This window comes from Lithobates pipiens, unplaced genomic scaffold, assembly GCF_037356315.1.
Source record: "Lithobates pipiens isolate NorthernLeopardFrog02 unplaced genomic scaffold, aLitPip1_a1.2 Scaffold_18, whole genome shotgun sequence".
NCBI lineage: Eukaryota > Metazoa > Chordata > Amphibia > Anura > Ranidae > Lithobates > Lithobates pipiens.
Window position 1 is genome coordinate 655,325,814 of NW_027507758.1, and position 19,752 is coordinate 655,345,565.

Genomic DNA, 19,752 nt, shown 5'->3' on the forward strand with positions numbered 1-19,752 from the left:
ATCCAGAACAATGACACCCTGACACTTGGGGGTCCAGAACAATGACACACTGACACTTGGGGGTCCAAAAGAATGACACACTGACACTTGGGGGTCCAGAACAATGACACCCTGGCACTTGGGGGTCCAGAACAATGACACACCGACACTTGGGGGTCCAGAACAATGACACCCTGACACTTGGGGGTCCAGAACAATGACACCCTGACACTTGGGGGTCCAGAACAATGACACACTGACACTTGGGGGTCCCAGAACAATGATACCCTGACACGTGGGGGTCCATAACAATGACATTCTGACACTTGGGTATCCAGAACAATGACACACCAACACTTGGGGTCCAGAACAATGACACCCTGACACTGGGGGGTTCATAACAATGACATTCTGACACTTGGGTGTCTAGATCAATGACACACTGGCACTTGGGTATCCAGAACAATGACACACCGACACTTGGGGGTCCAGAACAATGACACACTGACACTTGGGGGTCCAGAACAATGACACCCTGACACTTGGGGATCCCAGAACAATGACACCCTGACACTTGGGGGTCCAGAACAATGACACACTGACACTTGGGGGTCCAGAACAATGACACCCTGACACTTGGGGGTCCCAGAAAAATTACACATTAACACTTGGGGGTCCCAGAACAATGACACCCTGACACTTGGGGGTCCAAAACAATGACACCCTGACACTTGGGGGTCCAGAACAATGACACCCTGACACTTGGGGGTCCAGAACAATGACACACTGACACTTGGGGGTCCAAAAGAATGACACACTGACACTTGGGGGTCCAGAACAATGACACCCTGGCACTTGGGGGTCCAGAACAATGACACACCGACACTTGGGGGTCCAGAACAATGACACCCTGACACTTGGGGGTCCAGAACAATGACACCCTGACACTTGGGGGTCCAGAACAATGACACACTGACACTTGGGGGCCCCAGAACAATGATACCCTGACACGTGGGGGTCCATAACAATGACATTCTGACACTTGGGTATCCAGAACAATGACACACCAACACTTGGGGTCCAGAACAATGACACCCTGACACTGGGGGGTTCATAACAATGACATTCTGACACTTGGGTGTCTAGATCAATGACACACTGGCACTTGGGTATCCAGAACAATGACACACCGACACTTGGGGGTCCAGAACAATGACACACTGACACTTGGGGGTCCAGAACAATGACACACCGACACTTGGGGGTCCAGAACAATGACACACTGACACTTGGGGGTCCAGAACAATGACACACCGACACTTGGGGGTCCAGAACAATGACACACTGACACTTGGGGGTCCACAACAATGACACACTGACACTTGGGGGTCCAGAACAATGACACACTGACACTTGGGGGTCCACAACAATGACACACTGACACTTGGGGGTCCAGAACAATGACACACCGACACTTGGGGGTCCAGAACAATGACACACCCACCCCTCATCTCATGGGGTGATGAGCCCTTCCTCTTACCTATAACGCAGCTCACCCTTTTCTCTGCATTGTAATCTCTTTCTGTATATATCTTTCCTGTGTTATGTCACACTGACCTCGTACAGATCAATCAGTTCTATAGGATCAAAGAGTAAGACTGAAATAGAAGGAGCGTGATAGGGAGAAGTGACGAGATGACAGGGATAAAATGTCTCTGAAATCTCATGTTTATGATGTTCTATCAATATGTGAGCAGATTGCTGCCGTTATCGTCCAAGTTCAATGTCACCCTGTGACAGCCTTGACCTGATCCAGAGATACCGAGGTCTGGAGACAATTACCAACTCATTGTGATCAGTCATTGTTATGCCTCGTGCACACGATCAAACAATCCGGTGGAAAAGTCCAGCGGACTCAAGTCCGCCGGACAATCCCCCCGTGTTTAGGCTCCGGCGGACTTTTTTTACCCAAAAGTAATTCAGCGGACAATCCGGCCGTGTGTGTGCCAGTCCGTCGTACTTTTGAAATGAACAGACTTTTCCCGCTCGGAGAAAAGTCCGCTCATTTTCAGCACGTCTCCAGGTAGCCGGGGCCAACTAAGGAGGCGTCGCTGGCCCCGTCACCTGATATGGACTTAAAAGGGAATCCCTACACCGAAAAATCGGCGTGGGGGTCCCCCCCCTAGGTCCACATCAGACCCTTATCTGAGCACGCTACCCGGCCAGCCAGGAAAGGGGGTGGGGACATCATCCGGTGATGTCTCTATATAAGTCGCCGCGCGCCGAATCCCTGCCATTGTGAGCGGAGGCAGCGACGAGGCAACATCTCCTGAAGAGAAGAGAAGAACAGAAGATGGCGACAGCAGCGACAGAAGACCGGGCCACCACTTGTAAAAGAGCTAGAAGAAGGCGCGGTGGCCCGGCAAGAAGAACTAAAGAGGGGGACAAGACCCCCGAAGAGGGGGACAAGGCCCCGAAGTCGGAAGAAGAAGAAAGCCAGGCTCCTCCGCTAGCAAAAGAGCTAGCAGAAGATAGCGGAGGAGTCCGGCGAGAAGACCCCCGAAGACAGACAGAAGACCCCCGGAGCTGTGCAATAAACTATTTTAACCCTTGTGTGTTGTGTTTTTTTTAACTTTTTTTTTTTACAGGTGAATTGGTAGGGGTACATTGTACCCCATACTCATTCACATAGGGTGGGGGGCCGGTATCCGGGGGCCCCCTTATTAAAGGTATGCCCCCCGCCCGCAGACCCCGACAACCAACGGCCAGGGTTGTCGGGAAGAGGACCTTGTCCTCATCAACATGGGGACAAGGTGCTTTGGGGTGGGGGGGCGCGCGGCCCCCCCTTCCCCAAAGCACCCCCCATGTTGAGGGCACGCGGCCTGGTACGGCTCATGAGGGGGGGGCGCTCGCTCGTCCCCACCCCCTTTCCTGGCCGGCCAGGTAGCGTGCTCGGATAAGGGTCTGATATGGACCTGGGGGGGACCTCCACGCCGTTTTTTTCGGCGTAGGGGTTTCCCTTTACGTCCATACCAGGTGACGGGGCCAGCGACGCCTCCTTCGCTGCTCCCGGCTACCTGGAGACGCGCTCAAAATGAGCGGACTTTCCTCCACGTGTGTGGGCGAGTCCGTTCATTTCAAAAATACGCTGTATTAGTCCGTATTAGTCCGCTGAAAAAGTGCCGTGTGTGGGCAAGTAGCCCGTTTGGAAAGTCCGGCGGACAGTCCGGTGGAAAGTCCGCCAGATTAAGTCCGCCGGATAGTCTGCTACGTGTGTATGCGGCATTATGTATACAAACACCTCAGGCTGGCAGGTACACCAAACATCTAGAGCTGGGGTCTCCAAACTGCAGTCTGTGGGCCAAGTCTTGTCCACTGCAGCCTGCATGACCAGTAAAGCCACCACCCCCCCCCCCCCCCCATTTGGAATCGGTTGCCCAACACAATGTTCCAACAGCAGGTCTGGATTTTAAGGCCTTTCAAAGGAGGTTATTTGACTCAATGATAGAAAAATCAAATGTTATGAGGAACTATTTTTCTATGACTGTTCAAAGCAAAATCTAGTGGTGTATGGCCATCTTTAGAAAGGTATGGAGGGTGAAGTAATATTGTGTCTCTTGGCAGCGCGCTGTGCGGATGTGTGGTGGACTACCCAGAAGGCTCAACAGAAATAGAAGTTCTTCGATCTTTCAATAAGCAGTACCAGGTAAGCATGTGATATATCATAGATGCATTGTGATATTTAGGTGGGACTTTCATATTTTTGTGTGCTTGCTGGTCTGTATTCTTCTTTTTGCATTCCGTACTTATTACTTACTATTGGACCTTTCTGCTGCCTGACACATGTGACCACCCTCCTCAAAATATTCCACCCGCTTGGCCTCCAAGAATCGGCTCCTCCCTTGTTCTCTTCCTACCTACCTAATCATTCCTTCAGTGTCACCTACAACTCTATCTCTCCTCTTCCTCTTTCTGTAGGGGTCCCAAGTCTCAGACCCCTTCTATTCTCTATCTGCACTTCCTCTCTGGGCCATTTCATAACCTTACATTCTTTTCAATACCAGCTCCATGCCGACAACACCCAAATCTATCTCTAATTATCACCTCGCACCTTCTGTCTTCTCATCCATCACTAATATATTAACTGACATCTCAATAATGATGTCACATCAGTTACTCAACTTAATTTTTTTTTTTAAACTGAGCTTATAATTCCTCCCCTTCCCAGACTTCTCTATGGAGAGCAATGACAGAACTATCAGTTCATACCAGGGTGCTAGACAATCATAGACTTTGACTTCTACTTTCAGCCCCACATCAATAACTGTTGAAATCTTGGCACCTTCACCTGCATACCATTTCCAAATGATGCCCCTTCTTAACCAACGACACCACCGAGCTACCAATCCACTGCCTTCTTATCTCAATTATTGCAACTCCCTCCTTGTTGGCCAGCCTCTACATAGACTATCCTCACTTCAGTCCATCATGAATTCCATTCGGTGTCCTTCACAACCCACTCTGCCAATCCCTTCACTGACCTCCCATTCAGTGTCCTCCACCCTTCTCGGCCAATCCCTCCACTGGCTTCCATTCAGTGTCCTCCACCCCTCTCTGCCAATCCCTCCACTGGCTTCCATTCAGTGTCCTCCACCCCTCTCTGCCAATCCCTCCACTGGCTTCCATTCAGTGTGCTCTACCCCATTCTGCCAAACCCTCCATGGCTCCATTGGCTTCCATTCAGTGTCCTCCACCCCTCTCATCTGATCCCTCCACTGGCTTCCATTCATTGTCCTTCATACCGAACTCTGCCAATCCCTTCAATGGCTGAATCTCTGATCCGACCCTTCCACTGGCTTCCATTCAGTGTCCTCCACCCCTCTCATCTGATCCCTCCACTGGCTTCCATTCATTGTCCTTCATACCGAACTCTGCCAATCCCTTCAATGGCTGAATCTCTGATCCGACCCTTCCACTGGCTTCCATTCAGTGTCCTCCACCCCTCTCATCTGATCCCTCCACTGGCTTCCATTCATTGTCCTTCATACCGAACTCTGCCAATCCCTTCAATGGCTGAATCTCTGATCCGACCCTTCCACTGGCTTCCATTCAGTGTCCTCCACCACTTTCTACCAATCCCTCCACTGGCCTCCATTCGGTGTTCTCCATCCCTCCCTGCCAATCCCTCCACTGGCCTCCATTCAGTGTCCTCCACCTCTCTCATCTGATCCTTCCACTGGCTTCAATTCAGTGTCCTCTCCCCTCTCATCTGATCATTCCACTAGCCTCCATTCAGTGTCCTCCACCACTTTCTACAAATCCCTCCACTGGCCTCCATTCAGTGTCATCCACCCCTCTCATCTGATCCTTGCACTGGCTTCCATTCAGTGTCCTCCACCCCTCTCATCTGATCCTTCCACTGGCCTTCATTCAGTGTCCTCCACCCCTCTCTGCAAATCCCTCCACTGGTCTCCATTCAGTGTCCACCACCCCTCTCTGCCAATCCCTCCACTGGCTTCCATTCGGTGTGCTCTGCCCCATTCTGCCAATCCCTCCACTGGCTTCCATTCAGGGTGCTCTACCCCATTCTGCCAATCCCTCCATGGCTCCACTGGCTTTCATTCAGTGTCCTCCAACCCTCTCATCTGATCCTTCCACTGACTTCTATTCAGTGCTCTACCCCTCTCATCTGATCATTCCACTGGCCTCCATTCAGAGTCCTCCACCAACCCTTCCACTGGCTTCCATTCAGTGTCCTCCACCACTTTCTACCAATCCCTCCACTGGCCTCCATTCGGTGTCCTCCACCCCTCTCTGACAATCCCTCTAATGGCTTCCTCTCAGTGTCCACCATCCCTCCCTGCCAATCCCTCCACTGGCCTCCATTCAGTGTCCTCCACCTCTCTCATCTGATCCTTCCACTGGCTTCAGTTCAGTGTCCTCTCCCCTCTCTTCTGATCATTCCACTGGCCTCCATTCAGTGTCCTCCACCACTTTCTACAAATCCCTCCACTGGCCTCCATTCAGTGTCCTCCACCCCTCTCTGACAATCCTTTCACTAGTCTCCATTCAGTGTCCTCCACCCCTCTCTGCCAATCCCTCTAATGGCTTCCACTCAGTGTCCACCATCCCTCTCTACCAATCCCTCCACTGGCCTCCATTCAGTGTTCTCCATCCCTCTCTGCCAATCCTTCTAATGGCTTCCACTCAGTGTCCTCCACCCCTCTCTGCCAATCCCTCTAATGGCTTCCACTCAGTGTCCTCCACCCCTCTCTGCCAATCCCTCTAATGGCTTCCACTCAGTGTCCACCATCCCTCTCTGCTAATCCCTCCACTGGTCTCCATTCAGTGTCCTCCACTCCTCTCTGACAATCCCTTTAATCGCTTCCACCCATTGTCCACTATGTGTCTCTGCCAATCCTTCCACTGTCTCCATTCAGTGTCTTCCATTTCTCTCTGCCAGCCCCTCCACTGGCCTCCATTTACATTCCTGCGTCTGCCAATCTATACACTGCCCTCTATTCAGTGTCCTCCACTCCTCTCTGCCAGTCCTTTTATTGGCTTCTGCTTGCCCAATGCATACAATTACAAAAAACTAACAACATACAAAGCCAACCACAACTCTTCCCCGAGCTACTTCACCAACCTTGTCTCAAAGTATCACCAAAATCATCCTCTCTCTGTTCCTCCTGAGATCTTCTATTCTCTGGCCCCTCATCTCCTCCTCCCATGCTCAACAGGACTTCTCCAGAGCCTGCTCCATCCTCTGGAACTCCCTAATCCAGCCTTTCTCAACCTTTTCAACACAGAGGAACCCTTGAAATAGTTCTCCGGTCTTGGGGAACCCTCTGCTAAAAATGAGAAATCTACAACTCATGATACATTAGTGTGGGAAGAATGGTCCTCACACTTGTGGTCATTGGGAAGAATGGTCCTTACACTTGTGGTCATTGGGATGAATGGTCCTCACACTTGTGGTCAGTGAGAAGAATGGTCCTCACACTTGTGGTCAGTGGGAAGAATGGTCCTTACACTTGTGGTCATTGGGAAGAATGGTCCTCACACTTGTGGTCATTGGGAAGAATGGTCCTTACACTTGTGGTCATTGGGAAGAATGGTCCTTACACTTGTGGTCATTGGGAAGAATGGTCCTCACACTTGTGGTCATTGGGAAGAATGGTCCTCACACTTGTGGTCATTGGGAAGAATGGTCCTCACACTTGTGGTCAGTGGGAAGAATGGTCCTCACACTTGTGGTCATTGGGAAGAATGGTCCTCACACTTGTGGTCATTGGGAAGAATGGTCCTCACACTTGTGGTCAGTGGGAAGAATGGTCCTTACACTTGTGGTCATTGGGAAGAATGGTCCTCACACTTGTGGTCATTGGGAAGAATGGTCCTCACACTTGTGGTCATTGGGAAGAATGATCCTCACACTTGTGGTCATTGGGAAGAATGGTCCTTACACTTGTGGTCATTGGGAAGAATGGTCCTTACACTTGTGGTCAGTGGGAAGAATGGTCCTTACACTTGTGGTCATTGGGAAGAATTACCTCCTTACAGATAGCTCAAAAGACCAATGGTGTCAGTGGGAACTTATCCGAGAGGCAGAAATGGCCCAATACTGAAGGAACCCCTAGCAACCTCTGAAGGAACCCTGGTTGAGAATCACTGCCCTAATCTGTCTGGTTGTCTCCTACACACCATAATGCTGAGAGACATGTGGACTGGTGTCACCACAGTAGGGGACTGTGCGCTCCCTTGCTATACCTGGATACTTGCTACTTCCCTCCCAATGTTGAAAATGGGTGTAAACCTAATTCGCCACAATGGAACACAAGTCAGCCAATGAAAGAAAGCAAATTCCTGTTATTTAACAAGATTCACCCAAACCTCCCCACAAAGATTCATTCCAAGGAAAAGAATAGCTGATATAGTACTACCCAAATTGTTCCTGGCAATAAAAAAAAAAACAAGATTTGACCCGTTAAATGTCATATAACACAAAGAAAAAATCCCGAAAGAAAATACTTGGCGAATCTCATCAGCTCTTACTTGGAGTGAATCTAACTATTTTTTTCACGGGGTGAATTTCTATAGAGAATGATTGCTACTAAATACAGCCGTTTATATGGCAGGCTTGTTCCTATACCCAGGTACTCATATTGAAGGGCTGTAAAGTCACACTCTTCAGGGCCATTTTTAAGGCAGGGCAAAAGGGGCAGCTGCCCTGGGCCCTGTCATTGTTGTGGGGCCCAAAGCAGCTGCTTCATACTTGCCAACTATCCCGGTTTAAATTCCCTCGCCCCTTGAGGTTTTAGTCCTGTGCCGTGTCCCAGATAACTCACATGGAGACCCTGTGTTTACATGGAAATTACCGGCATTCATATGTAAATAGAGGCGGGCGGCAGCATGGATATGTAAATCATGCCCCCCTGAGGTCATATCCACAGTAATCTCTAGTAACCAATCAACAAGCAGAATTCATGTGCTGTAACCTCTAGCAACTAACCAGTAAGCCTTAATGTGTTCTGTAACCTCTAGCAACCAGTCACTGAGCGGTAATGATACACTGTAACCTCTAGCAACCAGTCAGTGAGCGGTAATGATACACTGTAACTTCTAGCAACCAATTAGTGAGCGGGAATGATACACTGAAACCTCTGGCAACCGATCGCAATAGCTGCCTGATCTGATTCAGTAAACTGATTTTGAGTCTAGCTGCTATTTATTGTATGTCTCAGAGCAGGTGGAGAGCAAAACTGCATGGGGGGGGGGGGGCCCCAAGAAAAGTTTTTCCCAGGGTCCAATCAATATTAAAGACGGCCCTGACACTCTTAGTAATTATCTAACGTCTGTATGGGGGGGGGGGGGGGCACCAGCAAGTTTTCCCGCGCAGTGTGCGCAACTGTTAAGGGTCTGGGGGTGTCTTTATTCTCCTCCTTTGCTCCATATACTTTTTTTTCCAACGCTCAAGGAGAAATGAAGGTTAAATGTTGCAATGTCCTTTCAGGAAAAAACTCGGCAGTTGGTGGAGAGCGGATTGTACGACACCACAGATGATTTCACCGTCGTCATTCAGCCGTTTTTGGAACATCTCGAGCTTCCTCGAACTCCGGTAACAATGACATCATAAGAGAAGGCTTGAGGCCCCCGAAATGATTGTCACAGACTCTTTACTATCTGTGTTCCTTATTGTATCCAATATGACAGATCTCTCATCTCTGTAACACGACTTATATATTTTATAGTGGCTGAATTTGTTTTATTGTTTAAAACAAGGGGGTCCTCTAATTATGAAGAGAAAGGGGCGCACCAGCCTTGTGCATTATCCTTTTGGAAATATTTTATTAAAAGTACATAAAAGGAAAACTACTCACAAATATCTGTAGAGATCTTGCAATGTAAATAGTCACCGAATAGCAGCAATTGGTCTTAAAGTGCTTGTAAACCCTTACAAACTACTTTGACCTACAGGTGAGCCTAGATTAAGGCTTACCTGTAGGTCCAAGAAATATCTCCTAAACCTTTAGGAGATATTTACAAAAAGACAGGCACCACTGTCTACGGCGCATGCGCAGGCGCACTGAGCAGGCCGCAGAACGCTGCAATATGTCGCTCGTGTCGGCTCCCATAGATTGGGTTGTCACCCACCCGGGATTCACCTGCACAGTCCGGGTTTTGAATCATGTGTCCGGGGTTTCAGACTACCTAAAACCCGGACACATTATTTAGTCCGAACTGTGGTACCCCAATGTGTGGGTGGGAAATTTGAAGCCCAGCAGCCGGCAGGTACATCATGGATGAAAGGTGCTGGTGACTGAGGGGTGCTCTGCAGACTCTGATGTGAGGCTTTGGGAACCCTGATTTAAGAGGGAATGCTGGGAACTCCGATGTAAGTGGTGAGCAGAAACCCCCTTTACAGCAGAGTTCCCCTTTACACCAGAGTGTTTCCCCTTAAAAAAATAATAAAAATGCAGTTTGGCTTAAAGAAAAGGTGGCAACCAGTGGGGGCTGGTGGTATATTTTTTTAGGGGGTGGCAAACAATGCACCCCCCCCCCTCGATTGGTCACCAGCCCCGCACTTGATTGGTCGCCAGCCCCGCACTTGATTGGTCACCAGCCCCACACTTGATTGGTCACCAGCCCCGCACTTGATTGGTCACAGCCCCGCACTTATCCTATCTAGGTTGTGGGCAGCTGTTCCTCTGGTCGGAGGCTTCCCCTGCGCCTTCCCCTCCTCGACATCACCGTGCGTCTCCTTCCTCATCCTCCTAGGCGGCCAAACGGATCTCCGGTCTCCGATTGGCCAGAAAGAGAATCAGGAAGACGATATTTATTCGCTATTATCACACAACTGGGTGGGCTCAGGGCACAGAGCTCTGCGCCACAAGCCCACCCTTATTTGAAGCCTATTAGAGCCTCTGGCTCTAATCATGTGCTTAAAAAAAGAAAACAAAACAACATTGGAATCCATGTGTCCGGTGCCCCGCATGTAGATTAGGGGGCCGGACGCATGGATAAAGGGGGCGGCGCCCCTGCACCCTGCATTACGGGTTGCCGCTGATGCCCCCTCAGAACCCCAAACCCTCAGTTGGTCCAGAGGAAGGCCTAATAAAGTCCAATTTACTTATTTAGGGGGGCAGCTCACCTGTGCCCCCGTATGGACCCTACCCTACCCATAATTGTGGCTCCCAACCGGTTACCAAATCACTTAAGTGGCCCTCACTCTTCAAAAGGTTGAGCACCCCTGGGCTAGACTCAAGAATTGTCTCTTAGGCTGGGTTCACACTGCTGCGATGCGGGAACGCTGTGAATCTACTGCGGGTTCCCGCATCGCATGCCTTCCCGGCGGCAGTTCTCACTGCTCTATGCGAACTGCTGGGAGTGTCAGTGAAAAGTTAAAGACACCTCCAAATCAGTTCGCATATCGCAGTGCGATCTGCAAACTCGGACAGGAATCGAATCGCATGGTGTGAACACCCAATGCGATCCGATTCTGCTGCGGACCAAAAAAAAAAGGGTCCTGTACAAGTTTGGGCCGGATGCGATGCGAATTCAGCCATACTATCTGTACGGCTGAAATCGCAATCGCACAGAGATCGCATGTGATTTGCACTGCAGTGCGAATCGCATTCGATCTCGTACACCGCAGCAGTGTGAACCCAGCCTTAGACGGAATGCGAGTGTCAGGTAAAACAGATAATAATAACATAAAATTACGATATAATCGATATTAATAACATAAAATTATGAAATAAGATAACTAAAAAAAATACACCAAAGTCGCATTGATTACCTCCGGCAGGTCACAGCGGGGTGAGATGGGTGGAAAATGAGAGTCGTATATCTGCATAATGGGGCTTAAAGTGGTTGTAAACCCTTACAAACCACTTTGACCTACAGGTAAGCCTAGATTAAGGCTTACCTGTAGGTCCAAGAAATATCTCCTAAACCTACACGGCTTAAGAGATATTTGCTGAAAGACAGGCACCGCTGTCTACGACGCATGCGCCGTAGACAGCGGCGCACAGGCGCACTGAGCGCGGCATTTTCAAGTACGGAGCTGCCGCGCGTGTCGGCTCCCGTGCGCATGCGCGGGAGTGACGTCATCACGGCTTCGCCGAATGACAGCGGCGGAGCTGCGAGACCCCCACCAAGAAGATGGACGCGCCGGACTACAGGGGACAGCGGTGACTTCGCTGGCTCCTGTGTCAGGTAAGTGACACATAATAGACTACTATGTGATGCGATGCGATGCGATGTATAGTAGTCCATTATGCTTTACCTTTGCAGGGAATGAAAGAGGCAGGGTTTACTTCCTCTTTAAGCCCTTGTACACACGGTCGGAGATTCCGACGGAATGTGTTCTATTGGACCGTTTTGTCGGATAATCCGACTGTGTGTGGTCTCCATCCGACCCGAATATCCGACGGACCAAGTTTTCCAACTTGCCGGTAAAATTTTCAGACAAAATGCTCCGATCGGACATACTCCGATCATGTGTAGCCTACTCCGATGGACAAAGTGCCACGCATGCTCAGATCAAATTCCTAGACCAAAGCTATTGGCTACTAGCCTGAACGAAATAACGTCATCACGTTATGTACAATCGGATTTTCCGACAACTTTGTCCGACCGTGTGTATGCAACAGTTTCGGACAAAATCCGTCGGACAAAATCCAACGGATTTGGTTGTCAGAATGTCCCACCCGCGTGTACAAGGGGCTAAGACAGAATGTGAGTGTCAGGTAAAATAGATAATAATGACATAAAATTACGATATAATCGATAATAATAACATAAAATAATTTTATAATTTTATATTAATTAAATAAGATAACTAAAAAAAACACACCAAAGTCGCATTGATTACCTCCGGCAGGTCGCGGCGCGGTGAGATGGGTGGAAAACGAGAGTCGTAGATCTGCATAATGGAGCTTAATAGCCATTTTATCACATGGCTGTAAAAGTAACTGTTATCTATTGTTGTACATATTATGATTAGCGAAGGATGGAGAGAAATCGATACAAAGTACACAAATGTATAGAATAGAAGGAAGATATTCCCAGGCTTGGAGTGATCACTGCAGATCTCTGCAATTAAAAGTGGAAGGAAATCACGCTGTGTGTGGCTTCATTATAAATATAGTGACCTCTGGCCAACGAGCCCAACGCCCATTTGTAAAGCTCGGGTCTCCTTGCTTTGAAAACAGTTAAAAGTTGTTGTTTTTTTTGTTTTTTTAATATATATAATAATATTGCAATCAAAGTTGCAAACTTTTTAGCATTGCTGGAGACGGACTCACCGTTTTTAGTAACAGAATGTCCCTTTATTAAGGCGACGGTTATAATTCTTTCATAGAGTTTTGGGGTCGTTCGCAAACATCCCCCGAGTCCGGGTTCACACCTAGGCGGCTGTATTTGATGCGTTTTTCAGGCACGTTTTTTTCAGTGCATTTTGCGTTTTTAAACCAGCGTTTTTTTCACGCATTTCTCGTTTTTTTTTCTTTCTTTCTTTAAACGCACTGTAAAACACGAGGTATAAATCTGGTTGCTAAAGAGGGGGCCGGGAAGCCAGCTGCCGCGCCCGGGCTCCTCCCATCCAATCAGATTGTGTCTCTAGGCTCATTGGCTTAAAGTCGTACTTTTGATGATCAGGCTCATTCCGTATTGAATAGAATATATGTTATTGATTGTTACATTCTATATTTTATACTGTGGAATATTCACTGACAGATTTTCGGCTGCTGTCTTTTATACAGGAGGGATTTCCTGACCGAACTTTCATGGCGCCGGACTGCTTCCATTTTGGCGCCAAAGCTCACGCACAGAGCGCCCTCGGCTTATGGATTAACATGGTTAGATCATTTAACATTCTATCAAAATCCTCTGGTTTTCATCCTTTTGTTCCTGGGAAAGAGATGGAAGCAAGATAGAGAGATACAAAGAAACATTGTTTATAAACATTTATCAGGCAGGAGATAGATACACAAAAACATTGTTTATAAACATCGTTCAAACAGGAGATAGAGAGATACAAAGTACCATTGTTTATAAACATTGATCAGACGGGACATAGAGGGATACAAAATAACATTGTTTATAAACATTGATCAGACGGGAGCTAGAGAGATACAAAGTAATATTGTTAATAAATATTGATCAGACGGGAGATAGAGAGATACACAGTAACATTGTTTATAAACATTGATCAGACAGGAGCTAGACAGAGAGATACAGAGTAACATTGTTTATAAACATTGATCAGACGGGAAATAGAGGGATACAAAGTAACATTGTTTATAAACATTGATCAGACGGGACATGGAGAGATACAAAATAACATTGTTTATAAACATTGATCAGACAGGAGCTAGACAGAGAGATACAAAGTAACATTGTTTATAAACATTGATCAGACGGGAGATAGAGAGATACAAAGTGGAATTGTTCACAAACATTGTTCAGACAGGACAGTACGAAAAACATTAATACATCAGCTGTCTGACTTCAGTCTAAGCTTATGTATTATCTCACTACAAGCCATGAATGTTTGGTGTGAATGATCTTCATGTACTAATTTATTTCTTTTCTTCTCCCAGTTTGAGCCAGTCGGCCAGAAGAGCAATAAACTGGGAATTAACGAAAGCATTGGCGTAGTCTGCCCCCCACAGGTAGCAAATAGTATTGCTGACATTTGTAAAATAAATATGCTGTACAATATATTATTATTATTATTATTATTATTATTATCATTATTATTATTATTATTATTATTATTATTATACAGGATTTATATGGTACCAACAGTTTATGCAGAGCTTTACAATATAAAAGAGAGAAAATACAATAAAATACAAGAGGGTTAAGAGGACCCTGCTCAGAAGAGCTTACAATCTAACATATAATGATTGTATATACAATATATAGTGATTATAGTAGCTATGAGTGATAATAAAGGAGAGAGAGAGAGAATTAGGACTAATGAGGCCATTCCAGATGTTGTTATTTAATTGGATGATGAAACATATAAAATAAAAAGTATTCAACATCTTTAGTAACAATGTTCCATAGACACGCCTTTTACCTTTGTCTGGATTGGGAGTCTTCATTTCATAATTAGAGACCAGTTAAAGCCCAACTCTAACCCAAACCACGACTCAAGCTTCGGATAGATTTGGGAAGGGTTGGACATTAGACATGTGCACTGCTGAAAAATTTGTTTTCATTTCCTTTGTTTTTTTTTTGTTTTTTTTTCATTTTGCGGATCATTCGTTATGATCAAAATTTGTTATTTTGAATAAATTTGTAAAAAAAAAAAAAATTGGGAAATTCTGAAAAATGTGAAAATGTGATTTTGGAAATTGGAAAATTCAAAAATTTGGATTTGGAAATTCGAAAATAAAACAACATTTTGCGGATCATTCGTTATGATCGAAATTTGTTATTTTGAATAAATTTGTAAAAAGAAATTGGGAAATTTTTCGAAAATTTGATTTTGGAAATTGGAGAATTGGGAAATTCGAAAATAAAACAATTCGAAAATCCAAAAATAAGAATGAAAATCCAAAAATTTGAAAGAACGAAAATCTGAAAATTTGGAAAATCTAAATAATAACTAACTATTAAATTATAAGTATTGGGATTTCCTTTCAAATTTGGCTGTTAGTGAACGAAACTAATACGAATTTATCCGAAGTTACGAATTATCACAAATAACGAATGCCGCATCTAAACGAATGGAACGTAACAAATTAATATTAATAAATAATAGCAATAAAACGTTTTTATTATTATTAATTTGTCAGGTTCCATTTGTTTAGATGCGACATTCGTTATTTGTGATAATTTGTAACTTTGGATAAATTCGTATTCGTTACGTTCACACACGCACACGCGATCAGACTATCCGGCGGACAATGCGCCCCGTGTGTGGGCTCCAGCGGACTTTTTCTTTCCAAAAGTCCGGCGGACTTAGAAAGAAGTTTTGACTCAAAATTGTCCGCCGGGCTGCAATCCGGCCGTCTGTGCGCTAGACTTTTAAAATGAATGGACTTGCCCACACGGAGAAAAGTCCGTTCATTTTTAACGTGGCTCCAGGTAGACGGAACTAGCGCAGGAAGTCAATGTCGCTGCCTCCATTGGCGAGATTGACACCTCGCTGGCCCCGTCACCTGGTATGGACTTAAAGGGGAAGCCCTACACCGAAAAAACGGCGTGGGGGTCCCCCCCACCCCTCAAAGTCCATATCAGACCCTTATCCGAGCACGCAGCCTGGCCGGTCAGGAAAGGGGGTGGCGGCGACAGAAGACCGGGCCACCGCTAGTAAAAGAGCTATAAGAAGATAGCGGAGGCTGGGCAAGAAGAACCGAATAGGGGGACAAGACCCCCGAAGTCGGAAGAAGACCCCCGGATGGCGGCAGCAACGACGAAGAAGAAAGCCGGGCTCCTCTGCTAGTAAAAGAGGTAGCAGAAGATAGTGGAGGAGTCCGGTGAGAAGACCCTCCAAGACGGAAGACCACCGGAGCTGTCCAATAAATTATTTTAATAACATGTGTTGTTTTTTTCTTTACACCTTTTTCCCCCAGGTGAATGGTTAGGGGTGCATGGTACCCCAATACTCATTCACATAGGATGGGGGGCAGGTATCTGGGGGGCCCCCTTATTAAAGGGGGCTCCCGGATTCCGATAAGCCCCCCGCCCGCAGACCCCGACAACCAACGGCCAGAGTTGTCGGGAAGAGGCCCTTGTCCTCATCAACATGGGAACAAGGTGCCCTTCCCCAAAGCACCCCCCCATGTTGAGGGCACGCAGGCCTGGTACGGCTCAGGAGGGGGGGAGGGGGGCGCTTGCTCGTCCCCACCCCCTTTCCTGACCGGCCGGGCTGCGTTCTCGGATAAGGGTCTGATATGGACTTTGGGGGGACCCCCATGCCGTTTTTTCGGCGTAGGGCTTCCCCTTTAAGTCCATACCAGGTGAAGGAGCCAGTGAGGTGTCAATCTCGCCGATGGAGGCGGCAACATTGACCTCCTTTGCTAGTCCCGTCTACCTGGAGCCACGTTCAAAATGAACGGACTTTCCTCCGTGTGCGGGCAGGTCCGCTCGCTCGGAAAGTCCGGCAGACCTCCGCTGCAAAGTCTGGCGGTTTGTCCGCTGGACTAAGTCCGCCGGATAGTCCGATCGTGTGTATGCGGCATAATAGCCAAATTTGAAAGAAAATTCCAATACCTATAATGTAATAGTTAGTAATAGTTATTATTTCAGATTTTCAAAATGTTTGGGTTTTTTAATTTTCGGATTTTCATTCTTTTGAATTTTTCAGATTTTCGTTCCTATTTTCGGATTTTTGGATTCTTGAACTTCCTAATTTTCAGATTTTCACATTTCTGAATTTATGGATTTTCGAAAAAATTTGTTAAACGGATTTTCGTTAATTCGAATATTTCCGAATTTGTTGAATTTCGCCGAAAAAATGAAATTCGCAACTAAAACGAATTGTACATCAGGATTTAAATGTCGTCTGTGCCCCCATAGAAATGAAATCTGGCTTGGAAAAAGTATGCAGGTCAGGAGTTCTGACTTTCTAATCTACGTTGTCAGGGAATCAAAGTTTAAAGTCGCGGGTTCAGCGCGACAACGTAACTCACGTCTCACACAGGAGATCAGAGATGACATTTTGGATATTTTTGGAGTACAATAAAAATGACTCTGCAGAAGATTTAGGAGGAATCCTTCCCCTTTGGCTACTCTGTTACATATTTCATGAATGTCATTTCCTTGTACGATCCGGTTAGTCCCCTCCCCCCCACCATTCCTGGTTCATACATTGTGTCTTCTCCTCTAGGGTGACCCCTATGTGAAGACCGCAAAGAACAGCAACTATGTCTATCCCACCGTTACTACCGATCCGGTGAGTACTCCAGTAATGATTATTCTTTTATCGGCCAATGGGAAGCACTTTCACGTCCCCCTGTAAGAGAAGAGTGCAGAATTATCATTCCACCTTTCTAAATACGTTTTCAGCAATAAATGTTTTTTTTTATATATATATGTAAAAGTATAAAATGTATTGAAAAGTGTCTGTGCTTCCAGGTGCATCAAAACAAATGATGTGCAAATTTGGATACTGTACAAAATAAACACAAGAGGGCGCCTTCATCTAGGTGTAGCACGTTATTAAAAAGAATAAAAAGACAATAAAAATGCACTCACTAGCTAAAAGTGGATAAAGGCGTGTCATTAAGATGATGTTGACAGGAAGTGGAGGGGGTGTGACTACATTGTAGTCACGCCCCCTTCACTTCCTGTCATCTTCACCCAGCCGAGAGAGGTGCTGTTTGGAGCCGCAGCCATCTTGCTATTTCAGGAAGGTGCTGTCGTTTATGTTCCAGCCTGAAGCCCGACAGCTGCACTTCCATCAAGAACTCTGCTTAAGCCAGCCACGTACCCGCTGAGCTCTGCAGCCTTACGGTGCACCTATGGAGGTCTGTATGGGTTTATGAAAAGACTTGATCTACTTTTAACTAGTGAGTGCATTTTTATTGTTTTTTTTTATTCTTTTTAATAAATCACTACACCTAGATAGAGGCGCACTCTAAGTGAAAATGTCAAAATTGGGCCCAATTAGCCATTTTCCCTCCCCGGTGCCATGTGACTCGTTAGTGTTACAAGGTCTCAGGTGTGAATGGGGAGCAGGTGTGTTAAATTTGGTTTTATCGCTCTCACTCTCTCATACTGGTCACTGGAAGTACAACATGGCACCTCATGGCAAAGAACTCTCTGAGGATCTGAAGATAAGAATTGTTGCTCTACATAAAGATGGCCTAGGCCAGTGATGGTGAACCTTGGCACCCCAGATGTTTTGGAACTACATTTCCCATGATGCTCATGCACTCTGCAGTGTAGTGGAGCATCATGGGAAATATAGTTCCAAAACATCTGGGGTGCCAAGGTTCGCCATCTCAGGCCTAGGCTATAAGAAGATTGCCAAGACCCTGAAACTGAGCTGCAGCACGGTGGCCAAGACCATACAGCGGTATAACAGGACAGGTTCCCCTCAGAACAGACCTCGCCATGGTCCACCAAAGAAGTTGAGGTCACGTGATCAGCGTCATATCCAGGGGTTGTCTTTGGGAAATAGACGTATGAGTGCTGCCAGCATTGCTGCAGAGGTTGTAGGGGTGGGGGGGTCAGCCTGTCAGTGCTCAGACCATACGCCGCACACTGCATCAAATTGGTCTGCATGGCTGTCCTCCCAGAAGGAAGCCTCTTCTAAAGATGATGCACAAGAAAGACCACAAACAGTTTGCTGAAGACAAGCAGACTAAGGAGATGGATTACTGGAACCATGTCCTGTGGTCTGATGAGACAAGATAAACGTATTTGGTGTCAGATGGTGACAAGCGTGTGTGGGGGCAACCAGGTGAGGAGGACAAAGACAAGCGTGTCTTGTCTACAGTCAGGCATGGTGGTGGGGGTGTCATGGTCTGGGGCTGCATGAGTGCTGCCGGCACTGGGGGGCTACAGATCATTGAGGGGACCATGAATGCCAACATGTACTGTGACATACTGAAGCAGAGCATGATCCCCTCCCTTCAGAGACTGGGCCGCAGGGCAGTATTCCAACATGATAACCACCCCAAACACACCTCCAACACCACCACTGCCTTGCTAAAGAAGCTGAGGGTAAAGGTGATGGACTGGCCAAGCATGTCTCCAGACCTAAACCCTATTGATCATCTGTGGGGGATCCTCAAACGGAAGGTGGAGGAGCGCAAGGTCTCCAACATCCACCAGCTCCGTGATGTCATCATGGGGGAGGGGAAGAGGACTCCAGTGGTGACCTGTGAAGCTCTGCTGACCTCCATGCCCAAGAGGGTGAAGGCAGTGCTGGAAAATAATGGTGGCCACACAAAATATTGACACTTTGGGCCCAATTTGGACATTTTCACTTAGGGGGTGTACTGACTTTTGTTGCCAGCGGTTTAGACATTAATGGCTGTGTGTTGAGTTATTTTGAGGGGACAGGAAATTTACACTGTTATACAAGCTGTACACTCACTACTTTACATTGTAGACAAGTGTCATTTCTTCAGTGTTGTCACATGAAAAGATAGAAGAGAAGATTTACACAAATGTCACTGAGGGGTGTACTTACTTTTGTCAGATACTGTGTGTGCATTAGGATCTCATGACCTAATCTGAGAGGAGCTGCATCCACTTCACCTGCCGTTCCCTACCACCCTCCTGGCCCTCTTATGTGCCCCCCGT

The 19,752-nt window shown here is 46.9% G+C and overlaps 1 protein-coding gene across 1 annotated transcript in view; it reads left to right on the forward strand.

The window, feature by feature from the left end:
* Positions 1-19,752, forward strand: part of PLB1 (phospholipase B1) — a 200,208-nt gene that overhangs the window by 101,309 nt on the left and 79,147 nt on the right. The window contains exons 25-29 of the mRNA XM_077489431.1: positions 3,604-3,685; positions 8,993-9,097; positions 13,245-13,340; positions 14,085-14,156; positions 17,327-17,392. Of these exons, the coding sequence (XP_077345557.1) occupies positions 3,604-3,685; positions 8,993-9,097; positions 13,245-13,340; positions 14,085-14,156; positions 17,327-17,392 (421 nt within the window). The remainder of the gene's footprint in view (positions 1-3,603; positions 3,686-8,992; positions 9,098-13,244; positions 13,341-14,084; positions 14,157-17,326; positions 17,393-19,752) is intronic.